Below are 26709 nucleotides of genomic sequence, written 5' to 3'. Positions count from 1 at the left end.
TTATTTCACAGTAAAAATGACTCACATAATTCTCATAGCAATCTTATGAAGTAGGGGGAAACTGAGGCAGAGAGGTCCCACAGCTCTAAGAGGGGGAGCTGGAGTGGAGCTGTGCTCGTAACTACACACTGCTCGGGGTCTGAACCGCAGGCCCCTCCAGGATAGGATGAGGGGCTCGATGCCAGAACGCCTCTGGACCCTTCCAAGCCTGCTATGCGGGCATCGGGGATTTAAGTTCTGTGGGTGACTGTCAGCGTCACCCCTGTTCCACACTTGGTTATGCCTGAAGAAAGTGCAGTAACCAAAGACACAGGCTGTTCAAAGAAAGAAATCGAATAGTCATAGAAAACAGGATGTTTCAAACTATAAATGATAGAATGGCATTACTTCGGTGGAAAACCTTTTTACAAAGGATTAAAATAGCTACAAGCCACCTTAGAACATGGACATTAAAGTATAAATTAAAACCGAAACTTACAACCACAGCCAGATTCTTTTAAGTTTTAAAGGAACTGCTTTCATTTTTTTTAAAAAAAGAGAAAATATTAATTCATATACTATACTTATCTTACTCTATTTTTATATCCTTCTTGCTGAGTTCCTTTCTGCCAGGATGTAATTACAGCCTTTTGTTATGAAAATAGAAAAGGTTTAAAATTTCATAGTAAGAGTGTTTTTTATTCCTTTGCAATCACTTCAGTGTGTCTATTTTTGTGATGCTGGGGACCCATCTACAACCTAAAAATAATGGTACGTGTAGATAAACGTGGATGTGAGTTTCATAATGACAACCTAGCATATATTTGTCCAGGGTTATTAAAATGGTCTAGACCAGACCATCATTTTCCTAAAATACCAAAGGATTAAGTCACATGGAAGACTTAGAAAACAAACACCAGAGAACTTCTAGATTAAAAGTGTGTGTGCGCCCGTCAGAGGATCCTTTTTTGGAGATTCACTTTCATCTGGGCCTCGGGGGGAACAATGCATGGGTAAGAATTACTGAAGCTGAAACATTGCTAAAATGTCAGGTATTGGCTCAAATGTATGAACCTCATAAAACTGAGAAGTGCAGGCTCTCGCAAAACAAAGGGTCCGGTCACAGAGCCCAGCAAGTAGAACAACAGTTTAAAGAGAGGCCTGAACGTCAAGGAAGCCCTTAACAAGCAAGTGAGCCACAGGCGCTGCGCCCTGGACGCTCTGTCTTAATCACCTACGTCGTCCGCCCAGCGATGGACACGCAGAAACGATTCCTAAATGCAGAGCCTTGGAGAAGGGCAGCTTTTCATTTCTAAACCAGCTTAAGCTGCGCATGACCTAAAGAAAGCTCATTCCTGGGGGTGCCTGAACCTGTGTAGTATTCACAGGAATGAAGGGATGGGGGAACTAGACCAGCGTTTGTGTAGGTCCACGGTTTCTCTAAACCACGTGCCCGGGGAGAAACCCCTCTGGGGAAAGGTACATGAGCGGGCCTTCGGGCAGGAAGAGTCAGAGACAGGTTGGCGTGTTTTATCTTTCCAAAAAAGCTGGCGGTGAGATCAAGGCTCAGAGGAGCAGACGGTCCCACGAGGATGAGGTGGCGGTCGGGTCTACGATGAGGGCAGGTTCCACCGAGACCAGCAAGCAGAGGCCGAGAGCCGGGCGCTCTTGGAAAGGGCACAGCGACCAGGACGCAGGGCGCAGAGACTGGACTGGGACCTGCTCCTGTCGGGCCACCGCGGGCTTTCCCCGAGTGTGTGGCTCCCACAAGACTCTCTGCAGGGTGGACGGCTACGGCCACAGTGGGTACCAGAGCCCCTCCAGCCCTGCAGACCCCGAGGCGAAGGTGGCGGTGGGAACGGGGAGGGGCAAGGAGGAGACCAACTGGGCCTAACGTGTTCTTGCTGTGGGACAGGACCCATGTCCCAGTCACCCCAGACCACCCCGGACTCAGAGGGGATGCCATCCCATGGGCTTTGCAGCTGGGACAGGATTTCAATGTGTGCCCGCGCCCCGACACCCAAGTCCTAACATGAGCCCCTTTGATGGTAATCTGCACTTGAACGCGCTCCTTCCTCCAGGCTCCCCTTCTCCACCGGATGGGGGCCTCAGCTACAAGCGCACCCCACCCAGAGGATGCAGGACAGTGTCTGGAGCTGGCAGTAAGGTCATTACTCTGCAGCGTCTCCTTTCCGATGGTGATTTCTGACGGTGTTTAATGGCATTGACAGGAATGACAAACTCTCTGCTGGTGCCCGATTACCTGCGTGTTCAGATGCGGATTAAGATGAACAGGGTGTCAAAAAGGAGAGAGATGGGGTGGAGTTTTCATCTTGCCTCAGAGCATAAGAAAGCTTTCTCTCGTTTGGACAGAAAGCAGGGGTGTAAGTCACAGAGATCCGCAGACCCCCGCCTTCCCGCACGGCTGACCTCGCTCTGCACGCGGCGCACTCACCGAGCCGCTGATGCAGGGGACGTCGTCGTAGTGCAGCGCCGTCCCGCTGGGGTGTGCGTAGCCGTTGGCGGTGCTCCCTACATACGGGTTAGTGGACAGAACACGCCTGTTCATGAAGCTGAAAGAGAGGAAACGAGTTACAACCCTCCGATTGATCACCAAGGCTTCCAGGAGCTCTGACGGATGCTCAGGCTCTGTCCGAGGCCGCAGGGTACAGAAGTGTTAGCACAGGACCCAGGCAGAACCGGGTGTTCCTACAGCCGTGGGGCAGACTCCTCACCTGTAGGACAGGACACCACCCACCCGGAGGACTGCGGCCCGGACCCATGATGACCCTGCCGGGTACCCAGAGCAAGGCCTGCACACACCCGGCACTCGGCAAATAACCCATTTGTGTTAGCAACCTGCTTCTGTCACCAGAGATTTACTGGAACACCTTTCTTTACCTGGACTCTTCGTTGATGAATCGTCTGTGGCTGCTTTTTTTTTCACATGCCTCTTTCATGAGCCTGTTAATTCTCAAAGGCAGAGACCATCTGGCCTGCAAAACTGAAGTATCAATATTTGCTCTCTGGCTTTTTTCAGGAAAAGTCCACGGACCTGTTCTATAGGCATTTTAGAACGTCTATCCCACAGCATTTCTTGAGTTCTCAGTGTTGGTTCAGCGTCACCACCCACCTTCCCCTCTGCCCTGCACGGCCCTGAACTTCTGGGAGCCTCTGACAGTGGCCACCTCCGTCCCTCGTGTCACGGCTCTGCTCAAAGCCCCGGCGGCTCCGAGAACAATCCAGGGCTGCATGGCCTGTGAGGCTCCGAGTGCCATGTCCGCTGCCTTCACCCCAGGCTCCTGGCAGCTCTCGCTCGCTGGCCAAGGGCACCCCCTCTGCCCACAGTGCTTCTCTGAGACCCCTCCTCCTTTCAGTCTCGGTGGGAACTTCCCGATCACCCCAGCCTCCCACCTCTGCGTCCCTGTCCTGTCCCCTGCTCCTTCCTACCACTAATCACCACCTAACACGTTGCACGATCGTGTGTCTACCGTCTGCTTTCCTCACTGGAACACGAGCTTCAGGAGGACACGGCCTTTGCCAGTTCTGTTCATCCGGCACACAAAAGGTGCCTGGCAAGTACGAGCTGCACGAATGAACGAACACAGGAAGGAAGGAAGGAAGGAAGGTGTGAATGGTTTGCTCGTGGTGTTGTAAGCGAAAACCCTCAATGCCTAGGGAAGAAACAACCCAGATAACATGTTTCTCCTAATTGGGAAAACTAAGACAGCCTGAAATGAAAAAAATAGTTTTCTGGGTTTTTTTTCCAATTTTGCTTCTTCTTGGGATCTTACATTTCTATGGTAACTAGATGAATAAAAGAGAGCAAATGAGAAAGAGTGAAGGCAGTAAGCGGGGAGGTGAGAACTGCCTCTCTGACAAGAGGTCTTGCAACAAAACTACACTGGGATTTCTGGTTCTGAAGAGAATGAGAGGAAGGGGCTGTGAAGGGTCAGCCCCCAGGCTCAAGCTGCAGTTTCCACTCACCCAGCCCTGGCTGCAGGAAGGCGGCTCAGGTGTCCCTCTGCTGGGACAACGCAGCACGCACGGCGAGTCCCACCCTGGACACGGTATTCTCTTTAATTTACAAAATAACTCTTCCTGCTTTTTTCTGATACAAAAATGTATATCATTATTCTATACTTAAAATATATCAGGGCTTCCCTGGTGGCGCAGTGGTTGAGAGTCCGCCTGCTGATGCAGGGGACGCGGGTTCGTGCCCCGGTCCGGGAAGATTCTACATCCCGCGGAGCGGCTGGGCCCGTGATCCGTGGCCGCTGAGCCTGCACGTCCAGAGCCTGTGCTCCACAATGGGAGAGGCCACAGCAGTGAGAGGCCCACATATCGAAAAAAAAAAAAAAAAAAAAATATATATATATATATATATATCAACATATATTTAGGAAAAGAAAATGTACAGAAAAGAAAGAACAAAAGATTCTCCTTGTTTTTAGATACATATTTGAAGTTTTCTGGTTTAAACATCCCGTTTGAGGGTATTTTGGGGGTGAGGGTTTGGTCATGTGAGAGGCAGGACATGGGATGACCACGCCCTCCCCATGCCTGTGGTCCCAGGACGCTCCACTGCCCGTGAGCACTGATACCTGGATCTGTTCCACGTCCTGGCAGACGGACCCCCTGCCCAGGGACTGTCTCCTGCCTGGTCTGTGTCTCTGGTTTCTGGCGCCCAGCCTGGCACCCACACTGGGACACAGATGCCAGGAAGGAGCATGGACCATGAAGGGGCAGGACAGATGCTCACTCACTTGGAACAGACACCAGCAGGATGCTTCTGACCCACGGAACATAAGGGGAGGTCACAGACACACAGGATGTCCTGTCCCAGCTGGAAGAGACCTCGGCCACCAGCTAGGCTGCCCCTCATCTCACAGAGAGGGACCTGGGCCCCCAGACCAAGTCTCTGGGCCCGAAACAGCGAGTGGATCCAAGACCGAGTAAGAGGCCCCTCACCTTCTGGCCTGGCACTCTTCCTAAAATACGATCGTTAGACAAATAGGAAAGTGGAAATCAGATAAGAGACCATATGCCACTTGTTAAACCAAAAACGTAAGGCAGAAGAAGGAAAAAAAAAAGTATAGGTACAATATACATGACAGAATGTCACCATCTTAACGTTTCTTTAAATATTTTATTCATTTATGTATTTATTTATTCATTTGGCTGCCCCGGGTCTTAGTTGCGGCACGTGGGATCTAGCTCCCCGACCAGGGATCGAACCCCAGCGCCCCGCACTGGGAGCGCGGAGTCTTAACCACTGGGCCACCAGGGAGGTCCCTACCATCTTAACCACTTTTAAGTGTACAGGTCTGGGGCACTAAGTACAGTCACACGCTGTACAGCCATCACTACCACCCACCTCCAAAACCTGTCATCTTCCCAAAAGCTGAAGCGCTGTCTCCCCACCGCCGGCGCTGGCACCCGGCACCCAGCACCCCGCTTCCTGCCTCTGGGGATTCGCCCACTCTGGTACCTCACCTAAGTGGATCACCCGGTATGCGTCCTCTGGTGTCTGGCTTATTTCACTTAGCGTTAATACCGTCAAGGTTCAGTCATGTTTTCAGGAAACAGATTTTAGAATAAAACCTCCCAGGGATTCAGATGAGAGGGTGACTCAAGGTGAAAGTTTCCTGTCAGTCTGCCTGCTCCCCGCTCTGTGTCCACACTGATCTACCGCTTTGATCACCATCAATGTTGTCACAGCTTTCTTATGGGGCTCCAACCCAGCATGACTTGAAAAGAGTTCCAGAAGAAACTTTCAGAATATTTGCCCTGTATCGTATCATCTATATACATCTCATTTAAAAACAGGCCGCAGGAAAGCATGTTTCAAATGTTTACCGTTATTAACACTCTTAAATAGACCACTTTTTCTGGGAGACTTTACATTACTAGTATTTCTTTTACTGTCCTCTTCCCCAAACATACCACTGACCTTTCTCCCTCAGACGTAATCCAATGTACAAAAATTTCCCCTAATAACCCTGAGAAGATTCATTAACTGGCTGACAATTTACACAAAGGCAAAAATTAATTCAACCTCAGATTATTTAACACACTGGCAAGCTACCATATTTTATAGTTTGAACACTGTTTCCTTGTTAAATCTCTTCTCTCCATTTTTACAGAAGGTTTGGCAGAAAACTAATAAATAAAAATAAACTTTATTGCTAAGTGACACCTCCTATAAAGGTTTTTCCTATAAAGGTTTGAATGGGGTAGCAAAGACTCCTGCAGCCACAAGCTCATTACATGCATACTTTTAATAAATCAGTTTTCAGAATCGCAATCTACCTTCCCTTCTCGAAAATGTGACCTTCCCACATTTGGTTTAGATGAATATTCCACACTCATCTGTGCTACAGGGGAAATATTTTTAGTCAGGGTTTCTCTTAGATGTGGTCATCAGTTTGCTTATTATCGCTGAAGTTACACGCGGACTTAGCAGAGGCTTTTTGGAAACTAATAAGGTCCCAAATAGTATGGCCAACAACCATAAGCTCCTTTCTTTTATGTCACTCTAGATGGGTAGAGTTTGCGAAAGTGGACGTAAGGATATTACGTTTCTTAAAAAGCTACTTTAAATGTGCTTTATTTCCTGCACGATTAGGAGGTTCACTGTAATTTACCTACACCTTGCTGATTAGGTAGAAGGTTATTATGGAAAAAATAACGAGGAGGAACGGTCGGCACTTGACTATGTCACCCTGGTTTTCACACAAAAGAACAGAAGCGAGAATAAGCAGTTTGTACTTCAGAAGTCCTCCAGCATTACTGGAGAATTCCCAGTAAAGTCGTACAAGATTAATTCATTTTGTCAAGGCTATTTACCTTAATTGGGTGTAACATGATGGCTTGATTCCTAATATGGGCAAACGTTATCTTCATTTTACTCAGCCCCAGAATGTCCCAGGCAATCATTAAATAAACATTCATTCTACAACCCCATTCAAGATACAAAGGAAGAACGTGCCAATCTCCCATAAACACCACTTGGGTGGAAAAACTAGATGGCGCTGTTCTTATTAAACAGGCAAATGACAGCATAAACATTTGAGTTTATCTTCTTCCTACTCAAAGGGTAGGAAGTTGACAGAACGCTTATCGTCACCTGCTGATTAGGTAACTCCATCACCTGCTCTGTTTCAATCTGCCTCTCCTCAGCCCCAATCCAGACTCTCTAAAGATGAAGGAAACAGAAGGGGGAATCAAGGGATCAGAGCTATGGCAGCTAGAAGTTTCAGACATCATGTCGCCTAAACTCTCTGTTTTCTACACAAGGAAGCTGCAACACTAACAGCTTAGGAATGACTTGCCCAGACTTTCCATTTAGTAACTACTGCAGCAGGACCAGAACCCGATTTCCTTCCTCCAGCCCAGGGCGTCCCCTCGCAATCCCACGGGCACCGCTTTATACCAAGGATCAGCAAACTCCTGCCGGGCATGGCCACGTCTGCTGGTTTCAGGACTGTCCTGCTGCTTTTGCCCGGCCATGCGGAGCTGAACGTGGCGACGGAGAAGGGTCGTCACAGTGGAGAACATGTGGTCTGCAAAGCTGAAAATGTTCACCATCTTGCCCTTCACAGAAAAGTATGACCAACCCCTGCTTTAGACAGTGGACAGCAAGAAATAGGAACCAGCCACTTCCTAACTTCACAGATCCATTCCTACACATCAGCAATCCTCAAGTGTTTTTAGTCTTTACATCCTTCGAAGTTACTGACGACTCCCAAAGAGCTTTGTTCTATGTGGGTGTTTGCTAGCAGTGTTGACTGTATTTGAAATTGAAACTCAGAAATGTATTCGTTTTTATTCATTTAAAAATAATGGGAATAAATCCACCACATTTAAACATATTTCTATAAAAATTAACTATATTTTCCAAAATAAAAGAAAATGAGTGAGAGAAGTGGTAGTTATACATGTTTGTAAATCTATTCAAGGTTTGGCTTAAGAGAAGACGGCTGGATTCTCACACCTGCTTCAACATTCAACTGGTTGCAACAAGTTGTTTTGGTTGAAGCATATGAAGAAAATCTAGCCTCCCGCAGATACCCAGTTGTAAAAGTGAGGTGTATTTTCATAGCTTTTCCAGGTCATGGTAGATATTGTTTGATGCTACACCAAAGCTCGACAAGTAGTAATTTCTTAATGATTAATTTCCATGTAGACTCTTCACTATACTGTATCAAAAAAACCACACTCAATATCACCACCAATCTTATCAGAAAAGTCTGAGTACTGGGAAGCTGTCAGCTCACAGTGGCAGATACAAATCTCCCCGAATTCTCATTTCTGAGGGCAAGCTCGACTCCACTGCAGGCAACAAACACTGCCAAGCGTTTTCCTCGAGGGGAGAGGCTCACTCGGTTCATTTCTGAAAAAGTGTCTGCAAATACTTACGTCTGAATAACCACAGTTCACCTGTTAATTGTTCTTTCAAGTAAAAGTGAAAAAATGGTGGTGGGGTTAGGGAGCGGCTAGTGGAGTTAGCAACTCAGTCTTACAAGAGCGTCTCCTCAAGACAACATGACAGTTCAGTCAATGTAAGTGCTTTGTGTGTCCTGCCCACTACGTAAATGTTAAAAAGACACGTACTCGAGAGAGTTCATAAAAATATCTACTATCTGGCCCTTCACAGAAAAAGTAACAATTGTACTGCTTCATCACAGACATCTTTTTGTTTTTTTTTTTCCTTCTGGCTGCGCTGCATGGCTTGCAGGATCTTAGTTTCCTGGCCAGGGATCAAACCCGTACCCCCTGCAGTGAAAGCGTGGAGTCTTAACCACTGGACCGCCAGGGAAGTCCCCATCACGGACATCTTAAGTGAACACAGCATATCCTTTTACTACAAGCGAGTGGCAATGGTCACAGCACAGTGTGGAGTGACCACTGATGGTCCTAAGGCACCTGCCAATCTATCCCTCACCACCGCCCCGCTGTTGCTTTTGCACCATCGACGCAAATGTCACTACAGCGAAGAAGAAAAATAATTTCTTAGCATTATTATGAGAATAGTTTTGACCTTTGGGACTGCCCGAAAGGGTCTCGAATACCCCCAGGGGTCTGTGGACCATACTTTGAGGGCTGCTGCTATAATTTTCTTTGCCATCATTATGTTAAGGAAATATTCATAGTTTAAAAGGACGTTTTTGTACATAACAGCACTTTAAAAACAATCACATTTAAGTTTTAAAAGTATATGATTGATGGCTTTGAAAACTCAGTCGTCACTACAGCAATATGTCGAATTATTTATGCCTTATAGAACTGTTCCCCTAATACAGGGGTCAGCAAACTACAGCCCATGGGTCAAATCTGGCCCACTGCCTGTGTTTGCAAATAAAGTTTTATTGGCACATGTCCATTCATTTACGTGTGTGACTGCAGTGGTGGAGCTGAGCAGTTTTAACAGGGAACATTTGGTCCACAAAGCCAAAAATATTACTATCTTGCCTTTTGCAGAAAAAGTTTCCCAACCTCTGTTCTAACAGAAAACACAGATGGTTGAAATGACAAACATTTCAGCAAAATTTGGGTTAATATTATACAAAAAGGAGTCTTCAGCTGTTTTTTTTTCCCCCTTGAAGGCTATACACTTACATAAAAGGAAAAGAAAATTAGGGAAAAAATAAAGTTGTTTAATTTCAGTGCCGCTTCGCACGGCGGTGGTTCTTACCAGAAGGTTTGCTTGGCCGTCTGAATGACATTGGCCGACATCTCCACGTCTATGTAATCATAGTGCAGGGCCCCAGGGTCTGTGGAGGACCCCGTCTCAGCCAGCAAAATCCCAATCCACCTGCCCATGTCTTCAGAAGAAGATGCCTGTTGAGGTGAAGGGGGGAAAAGTGCATTTTACTTAAGTAACAGTAAAGAGTTTTAACATTTTCATTAAAATGTCAAAAAAGAGACAACATAACAGGAAAGGCGGTGGAACACGAAGCACCTGAGGATGTAGACAAGGAGGCAGCCGCTACCTGAGCCACGGGATTAACACCGCGTCCACTCCAAGCCTTAATGCGGAAGCTGCGTAACGGTTATTCCCAAGGAAATAAAAACCCGAGGTCCTAAGATGCCTCCCAATTATTTTGGGGAAAGGCACTAGGGTGGAAGACATGGAAATTCATGGAATTATTTAAATCTCAGCTAAAAGAAGCCGTTTAGAAAGGCTCCTTAATTTGGCAACAAACTCTGGGAAGCAGAAAGGGCCCCTCTAACCATAGCCGCTTAACCTGGAAACCACACCAGGCCACGGCCCCTGTAGGTCACCAACTCTGGTGACCAGTAGCCCCTGCTGTGGTCTCCTGAATGGGCCTGGAAGGGCAATTTTATTTCCCTGATTAGATGGTACAGAATATTAACCTACTTTCACATTAGTTGTGTTTATGTAGGTGTGATGTTTATAATCGTCGGGCTGCTTTGTGCATGTCATTCTTTAAGATGTTTGAAATGCTCCCCGGATGTCATCTGCCTAATTTGCAGGTCTGAAATATATCTTTAAGATTGGGTTCATTAAAATTTTAAGCCGTCCTTCTTATGTGATTTAGAAAATCACTTACATTACGTTCATAATGGTATTTCAAATGTCTAAATACTATTGGCTAATCAACTGTGTAAGTCATATTTAAAGTTTAGGGGAAACTGAGCTATCGAATGTGAGTTAACTGAATGTCAAAGAAAAAATAAATATTTAGCTTTTTGCAAAAATTACAAATTTTTTATATAAAGGAAGATCTGTAAGTTTAGCTTCAAGACTTAAAGAAAACTGGGTTTCATCATTATAACCTTGATGAGTTGAACAGTGATCAGAATACAAGTAATCATATATATATACCCCATGGCAGGCTCTCGGGAGGAAGAGCCATTGACAAGGAAGGAGTTGTTTTTTGTGTGCTGATAGAATTGGCTACTGATACTGTACAAGCAACAGTATCATATGCGGCCATGGACAAAGTGAATGGATTCCAATTACACGCCTTACGGAGAGTAAGAATGTAATCAATGTTTGCTAAATTGAAATGAATTGATTTGAGTGCTTGGATAATAAAAAAATCACAAATATGTTCTCTTCACTGGTCTTTTGTCCTCCTCCAAACGAAATCTATGTCAAGAATGTATCTACGACTGAATCTATATCCGTGTATCTATAACTATTTCATTTAAGCATTTTTAAAAGTATGTTAACATAATATCTAAGATGTGGTTGATACTATTAAACTGTTAACTATTTTCTTCATTGTTTAAGAAATTTCCTCGTAGGCTTTTAAAAAATAATAACTCTGTGGCCTTGGACTAAAATTAGAAGTATTAGTTACGATCTTGTGGTTTTTAGTATATAAATAGGTATACATGCAGGTATACACATGTATATATGCACATACATGTGTGTAATATGTATAACACAGAAACATGCCTGAATATACATATGTACAAACATACACATACACACAATTTCCTATGACTACTGAAAAGGCCAGGCGCAATGACACCCCAGTAACTCTGAGCACACCTTCTACCCAGATCCTGGTTTCTAAACACCATTACCCACTAGGAGTTGTCCACTAAGAGCTCTTCGGATCACGGCTGATTCCAAGAGGCCTGGGGCAGAGACGAGTACAAGATGAGCCTGGAACATCTTGTTGTATCATAACATGAGGAAAGAGCTCAAAGAAAGAAGGGGACCACGGACTGTGGTGTCTTTATTACAGGGACATAGCAAAGGCCACATGGCTCGAAGGGCTTTCTGCTGACCAACTCTGTTCATTTGACCAGGATAAATCATGACAATAAAGGATTATAAACACTGATTAAAACAATAATCTATGAACCCCTGCTGATATACATATATATATAAATGAATGAATAATTAATTGAGAGAAAGGGAAATCTTCCTTATAGTAGATACTAACTAATAAGCGTAGAAGGAATAATGGAATTAGAAAGTCCCCATTTAGCAGCTGTCATTTTAATAACTGTATCAGGCAAGAGTCATTCACGGATGCTAAGAATTAGTGGGTGAAATTGTGAGTGAGAGGATATTGAAAGAGTCTCAAAGAATCTTCCCGCATGAAGCTTATTAAAGACAAACGGGAAACACAGTAACTTTGCAGTGGGGAAGCCATGCAGACATCCCACCTGAGAGATCAAAGTTAACATCACCAGTCGTGGGACAAACTGACGGGCGTACCTGCTTAAGTGATGCAGTACCAAACACACCACTGCTTCCACGTGCCCCTGCCAAGCACGCCCGCCCCAGATTCGAATTTCAAGGAAATGGCAGATAATGCCCAAACTGAGGGACCGTCTACACAATAGTGGTCTGTACCCGTCCCAAGTATCAATGTCATGAAACCAGACAGAGAAAGCCAAAGAGACTGCAGCTGAATGCAACACACCACCTGGCGTTTCCTTCCGCTGAACAAGGGACATCATGGGGATAACTGGGAAAATCTGATTAAAATCTGTAAGTCAGATAACTGTATTGCATGAGTGTGAATTTCCTGATTTTGATAATTATACAGTGGTTTTAGTAAAGAAATACCCTCATTCTGAGCAACTTCACACTGAAGTGTTTAGGGATAAAGGGGCAACACGTCTGTAAAAGGTTCTGAAAAAATTTACACAGAGACAGAGACAGAGAAAGAGAGGGAGGGAGAGAGAGGGGAAGAGACCATGCGAGAGATATCAAACATGGTAAAATGTTAGTATTTGGGGAATATGGGTGAAGGTATATGGAATTATTTGTACTAGTTTCACAACTTTTCTGTAATTCTGAAATTATCTCAAAAGTTAAGATAAAATGGTCTTAGAAAAAGTACAGAATACAACTTTACTGGTCGGATCACTGCATTTCCTAACTGATTCAGGCAAACTCTTTGCTTATGTTGGAACACTGAGTGTCGTTACGTGTGTGTGTGTGTGTGTGTGTGTGTGTGCGCGCGTGTGTATCTGTGTTTGATTCAATAACTGGAATAGGGAAAAGACAATGAAACGCAACCCCCATTTTGGGGGGACGTGAGGCTGCACCTACAGGAATGGGAGCAGACAGGACAGGGCCCTGCTCACCCAGCTGCTCCCCTGCCCCTGCCCTCCCCACGGGGGCTCCTGTCACCACCCGGTGTCCAGGCCAACGTCTCACTTTTCACCCCGAATCCAGCGTGTGCCAACCCACAGCGTGTGCCTTCCTGTCCTCGCAGCCTCTCAGATCTGCTGCCAGAGCTCTCACGTGACACCTGAGTTGTTTGCATCCAGAGTACAGTTTCCTCATTTACGTTTTTGGCTTCTTTCCACTCTCATCCACCCTACAGCTTTCAGCCCTCATAAATGCTTACAAAGCACACCGACTCTAGCCCAATGCTCTGTTTTACAGACAAATAAAGAAGCCGAGAGAGAAAAACAGACTGGGTTGTGATCAAAGTCTGCAACAGAACTAGGACTGGGGCCCAGATATCCTGATCCCAGCCAGGCCTGGCCTCCCGTCTGGGAAGTCAGCCGCAAGGGCAGGCTCGGCCCTTCGACCTGTTATCTCAAACCATCCAAGCCATCGGGCAAGGAGCCCTGTGTGAGAAAGAACTACGTTGTTAATCTCTTTTTGTCCCCACCCAAAAAAAGCAGTCTCTGAAACTAACTCCTATCTCCTACCAAGACCTTCTAGGTTGGCTAACGGGGCCCCTTTGATCTTGGTCACGAGCCCACGCCCTTTCCCTCGCTGGTCAGTGACGCTGCAGCCATTTAGATTAGGCTCTGCATCTGATTAATTCAGAAGACACATCAGCCATGCCACCAAACCCAGAATATCCTCATCTCTATCAACTGTATAGCGTAACTATACTTACACGCACACTCTGATATTCGTGTGTGTGTGGATACACATATGTATGCGTGTGTGTCTTTGTATCTTAATCATGATAATGCTAAGTGGAAAAAAAAAGACAAAGGAAAAAAGGTCTGAATTAATATTGGGTAGAAATAAATTAATAACAGACGATAAATAAAAATTTTAAATTTCAAAAACGAAAGTTTTAAGTGTGTAGCTAAGAAATTAGTTTGAATTGCCTTTGTTTGCTTTCGTGAATAAGGAGGTCTGAAAAAGCAACCAAACGATAAAATGCACGCAAAGCCAAGGGTTCTTAAAAACCAAATGTGTTCTTTTTGTTCTTTTGTCATCTGGCTCTCTGGCCACTGTGGATAGGCAAATGGTAGTCAAAAAACACCTGCTCCATCGGTGAAGAAGCCCAGAACATTCCAAAGGACAGCTTGAAGGAAATGCCACCAATTCAGAGGCAGACCACGGTTAGGGGAGAAGTTTTCCTGGAAATTTTAAAACAAGTCGTTTTGTGGCCACTTTTAGAAAGCAATCTACTGCCTGGAATCGTGTACTGAACTTCCACGCAAACACGAACAGAGAGGATATCAGACAAGGAGGTGACCCGGCAGGCAGTCTACCGTGGACACTGTGCAGAGAACTGGCTGTGCCGTCCACACAGCTGGGGGCCCTCGGAGGAGAAAAGCAGGACACGTGGGACGGGACAGAACCAAAGCTGCCATCAGCCGGCTGTGAGGACCTGACGGGGCGTCCAGGCCGGACCCTAGAAGGCAAACCACCGCGAGCGAATGCCCTGTGGCTCCCACCTCCAACACGGCCACCTCCTGGCCGTTGCGAAGCAGCCGGAACGTCAGGGGGTGTTTGGAGTCCAGCCCCGGGATGACCTCGCAGCCACGGAGCGGGATGGAGACGATGTGGGTCTTCAGGTCGGCCCTGTCCTTGTGGAGGATGAGCTTGTTCTCCTTGACGCGGCACCAGCGCTCCCGCCAGCGGCTGTTGGAGAGCACGTTCAGGTAGCCTGCAACGAGAGCAGGCCCGTCAGCCTCCCCAGGAAGGATGCGCCCCAGGAGGCCACGAAGACGGAACGAACCCTGCACACAGCACGTCTGCAAGTGCAGGCTCCTGGAAGCAACAAGAGCCACCAGTGCAAGATGACTGACCTCCGTCAGCTCTGGGGGCTGAGACAGGACAGACCACCCAGGAGCCCGAGGGCACTGTGTGATGCGTGCTGAGGACCATGTAGGGAACCCGGAGCTTGCCCGGTGTCACTGAGCCATCAGTGGCTGGCAGGAGAGAGGCTATGAGGACACACTGCCGTCCTCAAATAGCTGAAGGGACCTCACCCAGGAAAGGGTTCGGGTTCATTCCAAGTAGCTGCAAATGACACCACCAGGGCAAAAGTGACAAGACAGGCAGATTTGGGCTTAACATGAGGAATAAGACTACCTGAAGATGAAAGCTTTCCACAAAACAGGCAGCCCTGGGAGGGGATGAGTTCCCCACCACTGGAAGTATTCCAGCAAATGATGGCAAATCCTCGGGATGAGGTTCCTGCCCGGAGGCCAGAGATGCCCTTCCTCAGTGGCCTCCGACTGGAGGATGCTGTCTGACTGCTGCAGTCTAAAGGCCCGAGTCTGATGCATGTGGAGTTTTGTCATCCATGTCTCTGAGGCTGCACTACATCCTCAGTGCGTTACGGATGGAATGTGATGGAATTACAAGAAGAGCTGTCCTCATTTTTTTTTTTTTTTTTTTTTTTGCGGCACGCGGGCCTCTCACTGCTGTGGCCTCTCCCGTTGCGGAGCACAGGCTCCGGACACGCAGGCTCAGCAGCCATGGCTCACGGGCCCGGCCGCTCCATGGCACGTGGGATCTTCCCGGACCGGGGCACGAACCCGTGTCCCCCGCATCGGCAGGTGGACTCTCAACCACTGCGCCACCAGGGAAGCCCTGCCCTCATTTTTAAAAAAAGGAAATCACCTCAAATACAAGAAACTGATCATTTTCACCTGTCACAAACATACAGTGCATTTTTCTGGAAATAACAGGGCAGGACAAACAGATTTCACGGGGTGACTTCTGACCAGTCCATAATGCTAGGAAGACGGAGGAAGTGAGTGAACAGCATATAGAGTCCAGGTCAACAAGGAAGAAGTGAAACAAGGATCCCTTAAGTCATTCGGCTGCTCTTTCGAGTCACACACACACATACACACACACGTGTGCACACACGCACACACGTGCAGCTCAATAAATAAATAAATAAATAAAATCCTTTCTGATCCTGATTTTTTAAATGCCTTTTTCCAAAAGGGATCTGGACGACGCCTTTTGCTTCTCTTCTGTCCTACACCTTACACACTTTATTAGCAATGGATAAATGCTATAAAGGCGAAAACCAAACGAAAACAAAACCCCAAATAGGGGTGTTAGAGGTTCCAGAATGATGCTATTTTATGTATAGACGTTACTATACGTAACAGCTCAATGAATTCACTAGGAAAATGCTTATAATACTTAAATGTACGTTCAGGGCTTCCCTGGTGGCGCAGTGGTTGAGAGTCCGCCTGCCGATGCAGGGGACGCGGGTTCGTGCCCCGGTCCGGGAAGATCCCACATGTCGCGGAGTGGCTGCGCCCGTGAGCCACGGCCGCTGAGCCTGTGCGTCCGGAGCCTGTGCTCCGCAGCGGGAGAGGCCACAACGGTGAGAGGCCCGCGTACCGCAAAAAAAAAAAAAAAAAAGTACGTTCAGTTGAATATAAATCAGTTCTACCAATATATCCTAAAGGGTACCTGGGACTAAAACTTCCGTTTGGGACACAAGTTGCCATCTTTGTAAAATTACAGAGAAAATGGAGAAGTGAGCCCATGAGCTCAAGTGCCTGGGACCTGAAATTCCTTGCGCTTTGCACAATTACGAGGGACTGGAGGGAGGCGAAGACAGCCTGGAGAAGCAGAGTTCAGAAAAAAAAGGAGGCTCACACCCTGATCTCCTTCCTTCTTGTTCACGGCTACGCAGCGAAGACCGACCTGAAGCCCTTTGACAGTTAAAGATGGAAGAGAAAGAGCTGCTGTTTTCATTCTGGGAAATACTGTTTGGAAATGACATAGTTCTGATCCACTTATTCTTTTTTTTTAAGCTCTACTTCAAACATATAGTCAAATGTAACATCTGAACCTCTGAGTAACAGCTATTAGAACTATTTAGTATCTCCGTCTATAAGTCATGAGTCACGCTGAAGCCCACATCTTTGGATTTTTTGGAAGTAGCCGGCAACTGCATCCATCGTAAATATGTTCTGAGCAGGAATGGACACACGTGGTCTATGGACAGTATGATGGCGGGCGTACAATTAAGAAGAAACAAACGGAAGCATGGATGGCTTTCAATGGACTTAGTCGATTGGGCACACAAGGTCGACAGGCGAGTGAACAGTTTGTAGAAGGAAGCACTAAGGCCCAGGGCACTGATGGACGTGACCACTGGGGCTGGCAGAGTGGAGGCTTACGTGTGCTCCGGGGTGGGTCCTCACCTGGGCCTTAAGGGGTTGGGGGATCCCTTCAGGCCTGGAGAAGCGGGGAGCGTAGTGAACTAAGACTTGAGACGTCTAGCGACCTGGTCACAGAAAACCTTGGAAGCTACTGCAGGGGCCCGTCCTTGTTGCAGAAGATGGCGGGGGTCACAGTGGGGAAGGAGATGCCAAAATGTTTATTGAGGAATTTAAGCACACCTGCCTCCTCAGTAACAGTGAGGGGATTCCTCTAAACTTCCACAGGACTTCTGGCCCTTAGAATTCACCACGTGGGTGCACCTGTCCCCAGCGCAGGGGGGCCGCAGCTTCTGAGTGCGGCTCGGCCAGCCACGCGCATGACGCATCTCCTGAAGAGGGGAAGGTGCTCATCAGGTTTTCTTCCCTGACCAAGTCACCAAATGCCATGGGTTTCTTGACATGTGAGTCACAAAAGGAATGATTACATTGGACAGATCCACACTTTAGTCAGAGCATGACTTCAAAGGAAATGACCATATTTTAACGCCTTCCTCATAATGAGTTACAGTTGCCCAAAAGGGAAAAGCAAAACGAGAATCACAGTGGGTAACAGGCCTGTTTCTGTAAAGAGCAAACGCCGCGGAAACAAGCCCACATCTGGCATTTGGCCCCCCCGCCGCAGGCTCCCCGCCTTCTCCAAAGAGGTGGCCGAAATTCCTACTTTCTGGGTAGGGACCCCGGATGAGGGAGAGATCACGCAGGGACATGGCAGGCAGCTCACCGAAGTACCCGGGAGTCAGAGGGCAGGGCCCATATCCCCTAATATTCTTTCTCCCCGCCACGACACGGCTAGGCTGTGATGGGATCCCTGCGACACAGGACCCCGTCAGCCCCGAGACGATCAGCCTGAGCAGACACCCACCACCAGGTGGCACCAAAGAGCAGCCGGACGCCTTCGCAGGCTCGCCTGGGTCAGGTCAGCGCCCTGCTAATAAGGCGATTCCAATATCACTTGATGTTTTGTTTGTCTGTTCCCACCTATCATGTTATGGTGAGATGTTACGGTATCGTAACCATCTGGGAATTTCGGTTTGGTGTTCTGAGGTTATCTTTGCTCCGAATTCTAAAGAAAGAACTCTAAGGCCTCTTGCAAAACTTGGTGACAAGTGCGTATAAGGTTTCATGAGGACGGCCTGAGGCTGACCAAACACTCACAACCACAGGAGGAGGGGACAGATGTGAACGGTCCCGCGGTCAGCTGCGTGGGGACCTGGCGCCTCTGGTCCAGCAGCTGCAGACGAGCAGACAGGGCCGCCTGGCCGAAGGGGGGCCCGCGTCCACCGACTTCTTCTCTAGGACGGGAAGGGCAGCGTCTCCGGTGCTCTGGTCACACTTTTGTGAGGACTTTCACTGAATTGCTTCGTCTCATCTTAGCCAGCCTCAGACTGTGATCGGCTGAGAGGAAAGGGGCTGCTGAGAGCTGATCCCCGCCCTGCGACGCCGAAACCCTCCCTTCCCCACCAGAGGCACGCGCCCTCCAGCGGGCACCCAAAGAACCCGAGACACCCTTGACGTCAAGAACGCATCCCTCCCCCTTGATTAAATGTCACCTGACCTTCTGTCGGGTGGATTACGACAGGAAGTGAGAGGCATATAACTTCCCTGCACATCCACCAAAAATCCTACTGCTGAAAACGTCACAAAGTCACTGACCATTAGAGCCAGAAGGGGCCCCAGAGATAACCAGAAGGTCTTCCAACTAGCCCAGGTTACCCTGCCTCGGGTAGCCCTCCATCCTAGCAACTGGGGACCACTCCTTTCACTCAGCTTCTGTATTTCTATGATCGATATTTTCAATGCCACTCAACTGGCATTGCCCTCATGGCGGCTTGACTATGTCTGGTACGCTTAGGTTTTTTTCAGGTGAACAAATGAATGATAATAGCGACCATTTACTGAGCATAAATTACTAAGTAGGCAATGAGCTTAATGTTTCATGATTTTATCCTCAATTCTAAGGAAAAGAAAGTAGTTTAAGTATAAGCCTATTTCATAGGTGGGGAACCTGAGGCTCAGAGAAGTGTGTGCGACTTGCTTAAGTTAATTCATTCAATTAACAAGTGTTTACTGAGCTGCTATTATCCACCAGGCTGTGTGCTCGGTGCTGGGAACACAACTGGTGGGTGAATTCGACCTACATCTTAATCCAGTAATGGGAGGAACAAAAAATTGGAAAATTCAGTGAGACAAGATTGTTAGAGGCCCTGAACTGACTGAGCACAGGATGATACGATTAGTCCAAGGTTTCAAAACTCCCACGGGGTAGCCTGCAGGGATCCAGAGGAGAAGAAGGTGGACAGTTGCGAGGCTTGCGGACGAGTCCAAACAACAGACAGAAACGGGCTGGGGAAGACAGAGAAACGTGAAAGGCATCTCCTGATGCCCTTATACGGTGACGATACTTCCGGAACGCCTGAGCACTGGAGATGGGAAAATAAAGGACCCATCTTTGCTCAGGGGTTTGTGTGCAAGTCTCGGATCACCCTGTGAAAGTGGCTGTTTGTGGGGTGGACCCGGCTGGTGCTAAGCGCAGCACCCGCTGGCTGAGGGCCCGAGAGAGGGGTGAGAGCCAGGCAGGACAGGCGGAGCGGGGGGCTGGTGTGGGCGCCTCTTCCCACCCTGCCTGCGGGAAACCTGCAGAGAGCCCTCTCCTACCTGCCGGCATTTCTCCTGCAACCCAGAGCCCCAGCTGGCCGGGCTGCATCTCCCAGAAGAGCTGGGATTTGGACTCAGCTCCCAGTTGCCCTGGGGACGCTCTCGTCTGTGCCCCGTCCGCGTGGCACTCTGGGAAGGATGGGGTTCTTGGGCCTTCATCCAGCTACTTTTCCTGCCTGAGACTTTGCAGCTGTCCTAACATAACTGAAGACAGTCATTCTCCCTCTCGTTTTCTCCACAGACTTCTCCCCCATCCCCCGGCCCAGCAAAGAACTAGATGACAAATTTTAAAACCTTGTGCACAGAGGATGTTCTCTTAGTGGAGGCGAAAGACGTCCACGGAGAGCCTGGCAGAAACCCTCAGGTGATGATGCGGGGCTGCAGCTCCACCAGGCCTGCTCTCTGAGCAATTCCACTGTGCCCTTAGGCCAACTGCCCACACAGCTGTTCATTAGGAGTCACGAGGGTGGCGAGCCCTGGGGGACGGGAGGGGGACGGGGGAGACCTGTGCTTCAGGACAGCGACAGGGTTGGCCGGCGGGCCTGGCCCTGTCCCCAGCTGGCCGTGTGACTCAGGGCAAGTCCCACAACCTTCCCGAGTTCTCGGTGTCCTCATTGTAAAATGAGGGGTCTGGACCACAGTTGCTAAGTTGCCTTCCATATGAATGTTTAATTGTTTTTCATGAAAGAACCTCTATTTCCTTTGCTGATCTGGGGCAGTTTTAAGAAAAAAACCCCAAAAAACTAAAAAAGGAGTTCCCTTTTTGTTGGCTAATTCCCTCTTTCCATTTCTAACCCCTGACTCCTATCTCCTCTCCAGGGCTAATGCCAGCGGGAAACAACCGCAGATCACCCAGTGCTGTGAGCCGCTCCAGCAAGGGCAGAGGGCCACAGGCCCCGGCATTCACAGCCCCCCTGCAGCTGCCCTCCCGCCAGGGCTCTGTCCAGCTGGCTCAGCTTCCGCAGGGCGGTCGTTCTCAGTGGAAAGAGCATCAGTCAGCGTGCTTCTGTGACCCCACTGCCGTCGGACCAGGGGCAAGTTCACGACCTCTGCATGCACGGGGGCTCCCAGACTGCTGGCCTCCATCTGCGGCCACCATCTCCCCTCCCAGCTCAACCCACAGGCGGCCGCTTCATGGGGGCCTCCCTGGGATGACGCCTCAACCCCGAGAGGCCTCGACCACTGCCCGCCCAGCCGTCTTCCACTCCACACGCACTTCTGCACAGCACCCCAGGGGGGTTACTGTGTCACCAGAAGTCTATCAGGACTTCCTAGGGTCACACCTGTGAGGAGCTGGGAGTCCACCCTGCCCCCCCCTCGGGAGGCCCCCTGCCCCAAGTCTACCCGCGCTGCACTCCACAACCGACCCTCCTTGCCCACCCGCACCGCTCTGCGCTCACGGCGCCCTTCCAGCACAAGCCACCCCCTGGGACGTGATATCGGCTGAAGAAATGCATTTTTGCGCGTGTGGCCCAACTTAGGCACTAACGGGCGGCATCTAAACGCTGCTGTCTTTTGGCATCCTCAGTAACCCAGAACCGTGGACAGGAGAGATGCTCGATGAGAGAGGGAACAAAGAGAGAGAGAGAGGTAAACAGCGGGCACACTAAGAGCCATTACGGGACGGAGGTGTGACGCGCCCTGTGGTCCGCAAGGGGAAGTACAGCCCATTCTTAGTTTTCCTAAAGGCTAAATATCCGTCTTTCGGCCTCTAAAGCGTTTCTCCTTAAAGGGGTCGCACGGTTCTCGTAAACGCGGTTGCCTAGGAAACACCGCGCACGTGTGGTCTAACTTCTCCAGGGAGGTGTTCCCTGAGGCGCCTCCGCGTAAGTCCCATCCCCGCCAGACTCTCCCGCTGCCCCTCTCGTATCCCCGCCGTGTTCGTGATCAGAGTCAGTCACCACACGTTTGTCTCCGTGACCCCCTGCCTCAGGCCACCCTTCGGGCGCTAGGCTGGATGCAGTGGGATCGCAGGAGTCACGTGGTCGTCGCGTCCCCTGCCCCGCGGACGCAGCCCCACCGCCAGCAGCCCAGAGAACACTTACTGGACGAAGACCCACGAGGGGAAGGGTCAGCCGGCCCGACTGCACTTGAGGCGGAAGCTTGAGAAGTGGAGCAGCCCCAGAAAGGTGAGTCGTGTGACGTCAGGCCAAGGGAAGGGGCTGCCAGGGAGCCTGTAAACGCTCTTACACACCCGCCTCCGCTGGCCAACCGCCCATGCGTACGTTTCCCTTTAAAGACGCTTAAAAGGAATTTGGGGGCTTCCCTGGCGGTCCGGTGGTGAAGACTCTGTGCTCCCAAGGCAGGGGGCCCGGCTTCGATCCCTGGTCCGGGAACTAGATCCCGCGTGCATGCCGCGACCAAGAGTTCCCTTGCCGCAACTAAGGAGCCCTTGAGCCGCAACTAAGGAGCCCGCCTGCCGCAACTAAGACCCGGTGCAACTAACTAACTAACTAAATAAATAAATAAATATACAACAAAAGATAAAGTTAAAAAAAGAAAACGGGATTTGGAAGAACCTCATGGGATCGAAGAGAGAATTTGTTTTTTGTTTTGAGAGAACTTCAGAGATCATCTCAAACGCCTGCAAGGCCTTCATTAATAAGCAGTGAAATGCAATCCATTCTCCACAATTTAACTGATCACAAGCCCAACGTCAAAGAGCCCAATCAGTAAGACTTAGAAGAACATGACGCAGAGGTGTCCCCGGAGAGGGTCTCCGCGTGCTCGGGGAGAGGGTGCAGACCTGGCAACCCCACGCACCCCCGTCTTACCACAAGTAGGCACATCTTCCTCCGCTGAGGAGGTCTGTTCATCCGTCGATGGCTTTTTCTTTCCCAAACCGATGATCTTGGTGATCTTTTTCCCGGTGACTTTAGACACAGTTCCCTTGGCCTCTGATTTGGAACTTTTTTTCCTCTTAACTGTGAAGAAAGGTGACGACAAAAAAGCATGTTTCAACGAGAGACTTTAACTGAAAAGAAACATCAAAATAAAGCGTGACTCACGGCCGATTTTCTTTCCCCAAATTTCCACTTACTGAGCACCTGCCGTGCCTCAGCTACTCGTCTAGATACAAGAGGACAAAGCAGAAAACAGGCACTCCCAGGAAGCTTGTGTTCCACAGCAGGCTGAGAACACACGCACACACGCACACACATGTACACATGTGCTCGCACGCATGCGCGCGCGCACACACACAGACACACACACACACACACCCCTGAAGGAGGTCGGATGATGGAAAGGCCTTTGTAGACCTAAACTAGGGTTACGTGGTACAGTGACCGGGCCGTCAGGAAGCAGAGGAACTAAGTATCAGTACAAGGCAGCATCTGTGCAGAAACCCGAGGGAAGAGCCGTCCGGGCAAGAAGAGCATCAGCTAACACAGAGCCTGTGATGCTGGAAGGAGCCGGACACGTCTAGAAACACAAGACAGGCTCGGGCAGCTGCAACCTGGCCTGCACAGGGAGGGGTCCGGCAGGTGAGGGGGCAGGGGGACTCAGCGAGCCTCCACCAGCCCCTCACTGACCTGTCAGACTCACGTGGGATTCCGCCCCATCCAGAGCTGTTAGACCAGCAGCCTGCATTCCAGCCCCGTGTGTTCTGTTTGGCCTGCAGTGCTAAACCGTATGCACAAAATTCATGAATGTTCTGCATGAAGATGAATGACTTCTGGCCCCCCTTGGAAAACGGGAAGGCCTGGCAACTCTGAACCCACATTTTGGTAAGCGACAGCGGGCAGGGACAGAGCCTGAGAAGCCGCAGCCGTGCGCAAGGACCTACGTGCCCAGCTGACGACAGTCCACGGACCCCAGCCGACTGAGCGCCAGCGGCCAGCTGCTATCCTGTGCCTGACCTGTGGCGGCAATCTGCTCTCTCCAGCTCCTGCGGGCTTTGCCTACGACCTCCGACAGAATCACGGGGGTGGGGAGCGGGTGCAGAACCAGAGTGGGTGCTAAGGATGGTCCAGGACTGAGGGACAAGACCCTTCCCGCCAGAGCACTTCTGGCAGGTGAGTTGTCACCTAGGGCTGTTCTGTGCCTGCTGCTGGGGCCAAGGGCCTCGCTCAGAGGGCCCCGGAGGGACCCACAGCATCAAGGCCAGACACCATCACCTGAACCCCCGAGACCCCCAACGGCCCCTGCTCGGTCCTCTCCAGGAGGACCCCTCACCCCTCTGTAACTCAGAGGGTGGCACGGACCTTTCGGAAAATGTAACGAAAGTCAAGAATTCCTTCCCCACCCCTCTGCCTGTGGACACAGAACATGCACGAACATCACACAGGATAACTTCAGAGGAAGAGGATTCAGGGATGTGAGATTATAAACCATGGGCCTCATTCCTAAACCTACCCTCTAAAAGCGTACGCCCTCCCCCCTCCTTTCTACCACATCAGCTGCTCTCAGTGGGGGGGCGGGGAAGCCGTCTCTAGTTCCACTCTAGTTCCACTCTGCCAGCCGCCCTGCGCCCACGGAACGAGGCCAGCACGCATCCACCCTCGCCCGGGTCTGCCTCATCTGGGCTCTGCAGGTCTTCTTCCCCCCACCCCACCCCACGGACTCAGCGAGGTCCTGTGAGGCCAGTCACTGTGCTTGAACACTAATTTCCTCTCTAGAAAGAAACGACAGTTAACAATGTCTGAGGCAGGAGGTGCTACATTATAGTTTTAAAAAGAAGCCGCACTAAACTTCAGGGTAATCAGCACTCCGGACTGAATGTTTGCATCTCCCCAGAATTCACATGCTGAAGCCCTAACCCCATAGTGTGGCTGTATTTGGAGATGGGGTCCCTAAGGAAGCACTGAAGGTTAAATGAGGTCTTAAGGGTGGGGCCCTGATCCGACAGGATTGGTGTACTCGTGGGGAAAGGCCACATGAGGACACAGTGAGGGGTGGCCGTCTGCAAGCCAGGAAGGGAGCCCTCACCAGCACCCGACACTGACGGCACCTTGATCTTGGGCTTCTGGCCTCCAGAACTGTGAGAAATAAACTTCCAGTTTATTTAAATAAATTTGGGTATTTAAATAAATACCCAGTCTGGGGTATCTTGTTATGGAAGCCTGAGCTGACTAGTACAAGCACTTCTATGTTATTTTAAACAAATCAGGTCATATTAGAAACACAGGACTGTCACTCCCACCCGCTCCTGACACTCTCCCACCACACGCAACCCCTTGTAAAATAAAGCACCAAGAAACCACTTTGATCTCTTGGTCTGAAGGCACATCTCCTCCCCAGCTGCCATCAGACATGGAGTCCGAGGTTGGAATACCTGTATCATTGACTTCAGTTCAACCAAACCCACAGTGAAAGCAGCAGTGGATGAGCTTTCTTAGCTGTTTCTAAAGAGCCTGAAGTTGATCTCTGACCAGAACCCCACTCAAGCTAATAAGCTTTAAGAAAAGAAGATCATCTCAGCGAGGACACTCAGTGCCCGGAAGGGACCTTCTGGGAAGCTCAGCAGCACAAGTCAGTCCTTCCCTGCATCTCAAAGTGACAAGTGAGAAAGCCAGGCTGTTAGATTTACTTCCAATTTTACTAGGATTTGCTCCTGTTGGGAAAGGACTTGCTGGGCTCTGGCTACAAAGAAAGGACATAATGAAGACTTTTAATTCCTTGAATGTCCACTGCTTTTTTGCAAAAGCAAAAGTGAGGCTGTCCTTGGAAGAAAAAGCCAAAGGATGTAGGAACGTGAGAACGAAATCACAAGAATATGTTGATGCCATTCAATAAACAAAAGTCAAAATTTAGCACATATAATAGAATTATGAAGGAAAACCTAAAAACTCAGAACTCTCAACTCACTGAAGTGTACAGCAGAAAGCCTGCAGAGTTTAAATGGCATGTCAACGTGGCACGCTGGAGTGGAGGCGGTGTTGACAGGCACTGAAGCAAAGCTAATTCGCAGCATTTAAAGCCGTATATGTCATAAACCCAGAGGGTTCCCTCTAATCCTACATAAGTGGGAGTCTAGGTGTTTTGGTATTTAGGCAGGTGGGAGGAATATCATCAAACCACTGATATGCTAAGTCTACCAACAGACCCGTTAACCTGTGATTAAATGGTACACGTGCTCAATGCTAGTTGGGGACAGCTGTCACTTCCACACAGCTCAGCCCTAGGGACTCAATGCTCTCTGCTCATGTCAGCTGCAATATCCGGAGCAGCTCTACTAAATTCACCCCAAATCGCACCATACTGGCTCATTGTGTGCCAGGGCCTGACACCTTGACAGAAGAAACCAGAGTTTTAGAGTCACTGCCTGCGGCTTTGGTCACAGAATCTGGATCGTGTCCATGTACAGTTGGACAGTCTAACATTTAGGAGAAACTGCAGGAGTTGGGGATTTCTTCCATGCAGCCAGCAGACAAATCTGAGTCACGACATGGCTGGGATCAAGGGAGCTTTACTAGAACCTCTCAACTGCAAACTAATCAAGACAGCACAGCAAGGATAAAAGCTAAGGGAGACGGTCAGAATGTATTTAAGCTGTTAGCTTCCTTCAGTGACTATTCACTGGGGGTCTACTATAGGCAAAGCACCATTGCCAGGCAAAAAGTGTCTCAACCAAGGTCACCTTTACAAAGCATAGAAGGCTGCTCTTGTTAAAAGGAAACAGAAGAATATCAGACATATTCACTTACCTGTATATCTAGACACATATATATATCATTCTGT

General features: G+C 49.1%; 1 protein-coding gene across 3 annotated transcripts in view; it reads right to left on the bottom strand.

Moving 5' to 3' along the window:
• AFAP1 (actin filament associated protein 1) overlaps positions 1-26709 on the bottom strand; it is a 151003-nt gene that overhangs the window by 22269 nt on the left and 102025 nt on the right. For all 3 annotated transcript variants that reach the window (XR_013828158.1, XM_079920179.1, XM_079920178.1), the window contains exons 9-12: positions 22803-22952; positions 14629-14840; positions 9677-9822; positions 2435-2552 (exon numbers count right to left, since the gene is read on the bottom strand). Coding sequence is in view for 2 of the 3 variants with exons in the window: in XM_079920179.1 (XP_079776305.1) it covers positions 2435-2552; positions 9677-9822; positions 14629-14840; positions 22803-22952 (626 nt within the window). In the remaining variant the exon portion in view is untranslated. The remainder of the gene's footprint in view (positions 1-2434; positions 2553-9676; positions 9823-14628; positions 14841-22802; positions 22953-26709) is intronic.

This window comes from Stenella coeruleoalba (genome assembly GCF_951394435.1).
Source record: "Stenella coeruleoalba genome assembly, chromosome: 4".
Classification (NCBI taxonomy): Eukaryota; Metazoa; Chordata; class Mammalia; order Artiodactyla; family Delphinidae; genus Stenella; species Stenella coeruleoalba.
This window is presented reverse-complemented; position numbering and strand designations above follow the sequence as displayed.